General features: G+C 47.9%; 1 protein-coding gene across 2 annotated transcripts in view; it reads right to left on the bottom strand.

Moving 5' to 3' along the window:
- The window catches only part of Tspan33 (tetraspanin 33), a 23,472-nt gene extending 18,578 nt beyond the window's left edge, over window positions 1-4,894 (bottom strand). For both annotated transcript variants that reach the window (XM_028762624.1, XM_028762625.1), the window contains exon 1: window positions 4,565-4,894. In XM_028762624.1, coding sequence (XP_028618457.1) covers window positions 4,565-4,666 — 102 coding nt within the window. In that variant the 5' untranslated portion in view covers window positions 4,667-4,894. The remainder of the gene's footprint in view (window positions 1-4,564) is intronic.
- Window positions 4,895-9,047: the final 4,153 nt, after the last annotated feature.

Here is a 9,047-nt window from a genome sequence, read left to right as displayed (position 1 = left end):
AAGGGAAGGGAAGGGAAGGGAAGGGAAGGGAAGGGAAGGGAAGGGAAGGGAAGGGAAGGGAAAGGAAGGGAAGGGAAAGGAAGGGAAGGGAAGGGAAAAGAAAGAAGCTACACTTAGTGGTATGAATTTGTCTGAAATTTCAGCCTCAGGAGTTAGAGGTAAGAGTGTCAGAACTTCAAGGCCAGACTTAATAATGACTACATAATGAGTTTGAGCTCAGCCTGTCTCAAGACAAAAGCACGACTCTGACTGTTTCATTTACTGAAGCCTATGAAGCCTGTGGGTGCAGGAATGCAGGGGGAAGAGGAGGTGGGCGAGCACAGCATTCAGGAGTGGAGATCAGGAGAGATGGAAGGACTTGACAGGACATCGTCAGGCTTGATGCCTGCTCATTTCCCCCTGGCTTCTGAGAAGTTACTGGAGAGCGATACAGGTGTTCTGGGGTGACTCTCACTGCCTGGAGGACTCCATAAAGGGGTCAAGAGGTGGATTACCATGACTGCTGCTTCTTCATCCAAATTAGGACATGTATTCCTAAGGTGTTTTGAAATGAGGAGTCCAAAGTTAACAGATCTCCCATGGCTTCTCTAGGCCGTGTAACGGCCATGCTGCCCCATAGTAAGATACAAAGTGGCATTTTGTTACAAAGTAGTATTAGGTCAATACTTTCAGTACAACTAAGATTCTATTGACTATGGTCTGAAGTGTAAAAAAGACTCCTGCAGGCTGGAGAGATGGCTTAGTGGTTAAGAGCACTGGATGCTCTTCCAGAGGTCCTGAGTTCAATTCCCAGAAACCACATGGTGGCTCACAATCATCTGTAATGGGATCTGATGCCCTCTTCTGGTATGCACTCATAAATAAATTTTTAAAATGTTAAAAAAAGAAAAGGAAAAAGAAGGAAAGAAAGGACATACTCCTTACCAATGGCTGAGACTGGCCTAGGGAAGACCCGGATGGGGTCCAAATGTTGGACAGACAACAGAATGTTGGGTCCAGACAAACAGAAGAAAGCCAAGTGTTGGGGGTGGCAATGACATGTGGCACTGGGGAACTAGTCAAGAGGATGGCTGTCATTCTTTCTCTGACCTGGCTGGAGGGAGAGAGGTGTCAGGTAGAGGAGGCCACAGTTGGGTACCTCACCACTAAGAGTGCTCAGGCAGGCAAGGCCATGCTACATTTTCACAGAATAAGTCTATGAGAGAAGGAGACAGAAAGAACACTGGGTCTCCGCCCAAGAAGCTTTGCTCTCTCAGGCAACAAACATCCATTCAGCATCCACTCCTGCCCCATGGGGTAAGAACCCAGAATCAAATAAGGCAGTCTCCACGCTCAGGAGCCCGGGGTCTAGGTGGGGAGACAGACAAATTAGCACGTGACTGCAGTGCAGGGAACACAAGCACCCCAACTGCTGCTCCAAGTGGATAAAGAACCAGCAAGAAAGAAGCTGGGTAGCATTGATAATACTCCCGCCAACAAGTGCCCCTGGCTAGGCTACTGTTTCCCATGTCAGTGTGTTCACTCTGTACAGAGGTGACCAACAGAGGGAGGGGGAAGGCAGTCACTTCTAAAGAGCTTAAATACAACTTCCAGATCTCGGAGCAGTTACTTTCAGACTATGGAAACTCAACAATCAGTCGCCCAGCAACCTGATTCTGGGGGAGAAAATCAGAGCTTCCACGCCAAAGAGGAAATGAGATCTGAAACATAAACAGCAGGGATTGGTTCTGACTCCAAAGGCGGCATCAACTTCGAGTCAGGGTTCCTGCCACAGTAGATGTAGCCCCTGACGCCAACCCCAAGTGTGAGCTCAGGCACAGATACAAAGACTACCCCCCTACATGGCTCCCCAGGAGCTGACCAGACATGCACTCTGCCAGCAAAGTGGTCCAACTGTCCCAGCTGTGGGTGCTTTCCAAGCAGAAAGAGGGAGTTCATTTGATTAGACACTGGAAGCCTACAAGGGACATCACATGGTCACCAGTCCCTGAAGTGGATGGGAACAGAGATGCGCTCTGAGCTGGAGAAGTGGCCCCGTATTGATAGCTGCACGTGTGTGGAATATAACTGGGGCTCTGGGCTTAGGAGAGAAGTGACAGTCAGTATTGCCTGAACAATACCATCTTTTCACCATCCCTTAGGGACAGCCAGCCTCCCAGGGACCAAGACACAGAGAGACTCATGCTTAGATCCTTTAGGTCTTGGAGAGAGAAAACAGTTCCCAAAGTGATTTATTCATCTATAAATAGTTCACAGAAATAGACAAATTCCTCCTTTAGAGGGAAAAGATTAAGGACAGAGAGACAGATATGTTGGCTTGGCGTCACACAGTAAGTAGGCGCCAGAAAGAAACTGGGCCTCTTGTCCTTCCATGAGCTATTTCTAGCACCCCCAACTTTTTGCATCTGCAGTTGGTTCAAAATGGGGGTTCTGCTCTAATTTAGGGGTAGTACCAACATGTCCAGCTTCTGATTTCAAACGAAGCATTTTTTTTTTATCTTATTTTAGTTTTTAGGCGGGACCATGTTTATCCAAGGTGTGGAAACATTTTGTCACCATGTGTGCAGATGGCCAAAATGCCATCATGAAGCATTTTTATTTACATTTTAACATGTTTTTATTGTTTTTTTTACGCACATTATTTTACTTACATAATTTACATTCTTCACTTATGAGCCTGGCTCTCTTCCAGACTGTGACCTCCCAAAGTTATTGGTTTGATAAAAGGGGCATGTTGTGGAACCAAACCATCTAAGAAAATGATCCTGAACACAAGAGTGACAGGCACCCAGCTGCCGACATTGAGGAGGGCAGGTAAGAGCGAAGCTCCAGAGGAGCAGGGCCTTGGCTGAAAGCTCACGTGAGGACCCACATGAGGACCCACTGAAGGTGGTTTCACTGGTGCCTGCCCCTATGCCGCGAGTTCCCCTCAGTACATTCCCTGCAGGGTGGTGGTGAGGGGTTTTCTTGCTTTCAAACTGCCCAGGGAAACAGAACCGAGGCCAAGAGAACTTGGGTTGACTGGCTACCTCAGCCACAGTAACAGTCATCTGGGTCATGGACTTTCCCTTACATGCATGCCTGTTCAGTAGAAAATCACCAGCCCAAGCCCGCTAACCAGCTGCTGGACACAGGTGAAAACGCTGACTGCTGTTGCGATTTACCATTTGCCTAAAAATGTGGAAGTTTAACGAGATGCCTGCTGGATTTTTCTTTTATCCTAGTTCTAAAATGTGAGAATGTGACAGAAGCCCAAACTTCAATCTTCCCAAGAGTACGATGACTGAGAGTGAGCGTCATCACCACCCTCTGGGTGGTCTCTCATTTGTCCCAGTAGGCTAGCACTTATGTACCCTGTGCCTGTGCTTCACACCAGGGCCCCTGTGAAACCTTTCCAGCAGCAGCCTTAGATGTCCAGGCTTCTCCCAGGAGGCAGTTCAGACCCACTGGCAAATCTGAACTACTGGTCTCAGGCTGATGTAGGCAAGGATGATAGGCTTCCGGGCTGCAGCTTTGGTGCAGTAGAAGCTGTTAGCAGAATGATGGAGAGATGGGGAAGGACTTCTCTATGTTATCAAATCCAGAGGGGCCCACGCGCTCTCTGGCTAGGAAACAGGACTCAGCTAGCATTTTCTAATGGGCTTCCCCTCCCCCAGAATTCTCAGCCCTCTCCTGCCATCTCTCAATACACTGCATTGGATTTTTGTTGGGAGGAAGGGAAGGCCTGTGGACTTGAACATATTTACACGGATCAGTCAAATCAACAAGGATGGGAGAGTGGGGACGGAAATCCAGGCGTCTGGAGCTCTAGGTTAATATTGTTTACACTTTTCTCCCACAAACAGAAGATTCTGAAAGGATCACAGCTTCCAGCCCAAGAACAATAACAACAACAACAACAACAACAATAATCCTGTTTGAATTATCCGAAGACTGTCAGCTCCAAGTGGAGAAGCTGGTCTTGAAGAAGGTAGGGCAAAGTTTAGGGCCAAGCTGGGATACACATCACATCGGACCTGGAGACCATTCTTAACCCTTTACAGCCCTGACAGGAGCAGACACTGAGGCCTGCCAAAGGGACAGATATAGCCCCTTGACACAAACCTCTGAGGAATTGGAGGGAAGGAAAGCTTGGGGTTTCTCTTCCTTCTCTCTCCCTCCACCCCCGCCCCGCGCCTGTTTTGCCAGTCGGGCCTTCCAGCCCCCAGGCCTGAAAGTCCCTAACCATGAAATGTGCCCGTGGGGCTGTCCAGCCAGCTCTTTCTTTCCCCAAACCCTTTTTATTTTATGGCCTGACACAGATCCTCATCCCTGCTAAAGCTTCATCCCTGGCAGCAAGGATGATGCCCACCTCTTAACGTCCCCTCTTGACACGGCGCCACTGTGGTGTTCCTCCCCAGGAGAAATGCCCTCAAGTGTCACCAGCTCAGAAAACTAGGAAGCACCACTCGGCACGCTCCTGGGCACTGGGCAGCCCAGGCCGAGCCTCCCAGCCTCAGGCAGCCCCCTCGGCGCTCCTGGGATGCCGGTCAGTCCGGGTGCCCCCTGACCCCCCGATTCTCACCCAGAAGAGCATGTTGAAGAAGAAGAGCAGGTATTTCACCAGCGGGCTGACGAAGGAGAACTCCTCCCCGTAGGCAGCCGGCACGCCAGGTCTCCGCGCCATGGTCCGCCGCTGCCCCCGGGGGGGCCTATCTCCCAGAGGCCGCCGGCCCACCTGCGCGTCCCGCAGCCCGGGGCGGGAGCCGCGGGGCCAAGGGGACCCGAACGCCGGCCGGGGCAACCGCGCCGCCCCGGGAGCCGCCCGAACCGTGCGTCCGGGAGCCGCGAGGCCAGAGAACGGCGCCGCCGCTGGAGCCGCGGCGGGCAGCGTGAGCGGCGGAGACTCCACCGCGGCTGCAGACCAGCTTGGCCCGCCCGGCTCCCAGGAAACCAGGCCCGCCCCCCCGGACGGCCATTGGTGAGACTCCCTGAGCCTGACTTCTCATTGGTCCGCGGCCCATGTCACTAAGCAGCCAGCCATCCCTCTCCTCCGAGAGGCGGGGGAGACACCTGTTCTGTGAGGGACAACTTGCTACAAGGGTCAGTGGTTCTGCCTCTCCCCGCCTCGACGGAAAGCCCGCGGGCTGCAGCTGCTTAAGGGAAAAAGAATGAGGAAAAGGAATGCTCCCTGAATCCCACACCCACGTCCTCTGCCCAGTTACTGTGCACGCACGCAAACACACGTACGTTAAAATCAACAAGTACGCACTTTGTGTGTTGAGCAATTCGCTAAACGCTGTGGGAATAGAACAGAAGGTAATCCTCAGGGGTCAAGACAATAAAATCAGAGCGGCAAATGACAGGTACTAACAACTGGAGAGAGAAGAATAAATACACCCCTGCTTAGCAATCACATACTTTAAATACTCGTTTTAAAAGACTCATAACCCAACAGTGGAATTCTCAAACCATCCTCTTCTGTCATTACCGTCCAGTCCCTCTATCCTAACCCTTTCAGAACGTTGTCATGGAGACACCGTTTTGTTTTTTAATTTGTGTTTGTTTGTTTTTAGCGTCCTGATAGGATATGCACAGATTGAATGTGGTGGACATTGTACTGGCTACACAAGTAATACAGTCTTAACCTGGGGAGGAGTCTGTTTTCGCTATCAATAGCGTGATCTCCCAAGACACACTTTTTGTAACGTTGAGTGAGGAAAGCTGCAGAGGTAGATCAAATTAGAATCCCTTAGTGCATGTATCACATGTAGTCGGCTAATAAGGAGGCTCACTAGCTGTGATACTTTATTTCACCTCTTTAAAAGATTCTTTTAAAATGTGTATGTGTGTGGGCCTAAGTGTATGTATATGTACCACTGTGCATGCAGGTGCGGGTAGAGGCCAGAAAAGGATGTCAGATCCCCAGGAAATAGAGTTATATAGGGATTTGTGAGTTACCTAATGTCAGTGCTGGGAACTGAACTTTGGTCCTTTGTAAGAGCAGCAAGTGCTGTTAATAACTGAGCCATATCTCCAGTCCTGGTATTTTGTTTCAATGGGATTCAAAATCCACTGTGGAAATACAATAACTGCATGAATAACTATCATATAATTGGTAGAAGTTGAGCACCAGAAGGTGTCATGGCGAGTGAGGCTAGGGGAGGATGAGATCTATAGTAATAGAGACAGTGGGGACGTGGGATCCAGGTGGACACACAAAGGTGTGCTGAAGCCTGGACGGATAAAAGCATACCTTAGATTGTGTGAAAAATAAGCATATCACTTTTCACGGCTTGGTGCAGTGATGCGAGCTAACGCCGCATGTGTTAAATTGAGTGGAAGTTGTAGAAGGACTTGGGGTTGGATTGCTGAGTTTGTGTTGAATTGATTTGGAAATAAGAGTTCTGGAGGAGGAAATGAGGTAAGATCTCTGTTTTCAGATAGAGTCGGAAAGAGGCTGGAGAAAGTTTAATCTCAGTACTTAGGAAGCAGGGGCAGGTGGATCTCTGGGAGTTTGAGGCAAACCTGATCTACACTGAGTTCTAGATCAGCCAAGGGCACACATTGAGATCCTATCTTTAAAAAAAAAAATTAAATGAAATAAAAAAATCCTAATACTATTATTCTGCGAAATGGGCATAGTGTTGAACAGCCTCCTAAGTTTTTTATCTTTATACTCATAGGTTAGTGCATCTCTTAACCCTCATCAAAGAGGTTTCTTTTTGCAGTTGACAGAGATTAATAGAGGCCCACAACCAGTCAGCATACAGGGAACAAGAGATTGTAGAAGGATCAGCTGTAAATGGAATGTCTATATTAAAATATCCCTTCTTGCCACAAGGCTCAGATATCACCGAGGAAGAAGTAGGGGGTTGTAAGAATGAAAGGCAGTGAAAATTTGCAGCAGGACAGTACTTGCTGGACGTAACAGGGCTGTTGCACCTATGAACTTACAGTGGCTGAGACCTCATGCACAGGAGCTGCTTAGATCAAGCTAACTAAAACCCCAGCGTGGATAGAAAAGAGGATCATGGAGTCTGTTTGTTTTTGTTTTGAGACGAGGTCTTACTATGCAGCTCTGCATGTCCTGAAACTCGATATGTAAATAAGACTGGCTTCCAATTTACAGACATCTACCTGTCTCCACCACCCAAGTGCTGGGTGCGCACCCCTACTACTGAATGGGAGGCAAGTGCTATCCCAGTGACCTGCACCCACAGCACTGCCTCTTCTGAGATGATGGCTCACTGTTGCTCAGGCTGTTCTCAAACTCCTGGACTCAAGTAATCTGCCTGCCGCCCCTGCCTACCGAGCAGCAGGGACTACAGACGATCTGTAAACCGTCCTGGACAGCAGAATCTGCTTGAGTGTAAGAAGTGCAAGGAGCCAGGCAGTAGTGGCACACACCTTTAATCCCAGCACTTGAGGTGGGGGCAGAGGCAGGCAGATCTCTGAGTTTGAGGCCAGTCTGGTCTACAGACTGAGTTCCAGGACAGCTGGGGCTGCACAAAGAAACCCTGTCTCGAACAACAAACAAACAAACAAACAAACAAACAAACAAAGAGAAGTACATAGTGTACTGTACTAAGGTTAGGTTCCCATTTTCAGACATTAGCAAAAACTCTGAGTGCTTTTCTATCAGAAATTATCCTTAAACCAGGCGTGGTGGCTGTGTCAGTTCCCAGCATTCACACTGGGTAGCTCACAGCTGTAATTATTTAGCTCCGGGAATCCTATGTCCTCACACACAATGTAAATGAATTATTCTTAATATAATTGTAAACATTGAATTAATCTACTTTAGCCTTCTATTGTAATCTGGCTACCTCCGAGCCAGATTAATACTTGCATATTATTATTGATCTGGCTCTTTGGACTTCAGGTGTGTTTCTACAACCTCTCTCTGGACCCCTTTCTCATGGCTCCAAATCTTGATCTGAATCTTCCTCTCTCCCTCTTTCTCTCCTCCCTCTCTCCTGTCCCGCCCTGTTCTTTATTCCTCGCAGCCATTGGATGGTCAGCATTTATTAACAGAGAATAAATGATAATAATTGTTTACAATGTCATGTCCAGATTGAAACAAGACATGAGGGCAGAGAAATCAACATTTGAATTACACTGGGGTAAACTTTATACAGTGTACAAAGTCATTATGCATACACACACACACACACACACACACACACACACACACACAATCTAGAGAAACCCCAATGGGAACTACAAGCACATTGAACTATAATGAGGCAAGTAAGTGATTTGGGGATAGTTTAGAATATACCATTGAAAAGCTATGTTGTGGGCTGGAGAGATGGCTCAGCAGTTAAGAGCACTGACTGCTCTTCTAAAGGTCCTGAGTTCAATTCCCAGCAACAACATGGTGGCTCACAACCATCTGTGATGTGATCTAATGCCATTTTCTGGGATGTCTGAAGACAACTACAATGTACTCGTATAAATAAAATAAAATCTTTAAAAAGAAAAGAAAAAGAAAAGCTATGTTGTCATGCAGTATTCACCAGAGAAGACTACTTGGGTTTAAGCCAATAGAAAGTCTCCATTAGCCAGCCAGTGACTACACTGGGCATTCAAGATTCTGGTGTAGCACTGAGCCTTTCTCAGGTTGATCTTTGAAGCACAAAAACTATGTTCTGGGTCGCCATACTTCAGTTAACAAGAACAGCTGGAATCCAAAAAGCAAAAAGCAAGAAGCCAAAAAGCAAGGTTGGTACGTTCAGAGTCTTTCCCAGAACTATAGACTCTGATGGATTGGGCCTTTGTTGTAGTTTTGGCAGGTGGTATTTTCTGCATGTTGAATTTAACAGCCTGTATGGTATTTTCATCATGAAGTCAGTCATGCTCAGGTACGGGGCCCTATTACAATATTAAGGTGTTGGAGAGTTGGCTCAGCCACTAAGAGCCAATCGTTTTTACAAAAGACTCAGGTTTGACTCTCAGCAACCATGTAATGGCTCACAACCTTCTGTAACTCTAGGCCAGGGGATCTAGCACCCTCTTCTGACCTCCATGAACACCAGGCATGCAAGAGCTGCACATTCATTTTT

The sequence above is a fragment of the Grammomys surdaster genome, unplaced genomic scaffold, assembly GCF_004785775.1.
Source record: "Grammomys surdaster isolate TR1022 unplaced genomic scaffold, NIH_TR_1.0 134, whole genome shotgun sequence".
Lineage (NCBI taxonomy): Eukaryota > Metazoa > Chordata > Mammalia > Rodentia > Muridae > Grammomys > Grammomys surdaster.
The sequence above is the reverse complement of the archived record's forward strand: the minus strand, read 5'-3'. Positions and strand labels throughout refer to the sequence as shown.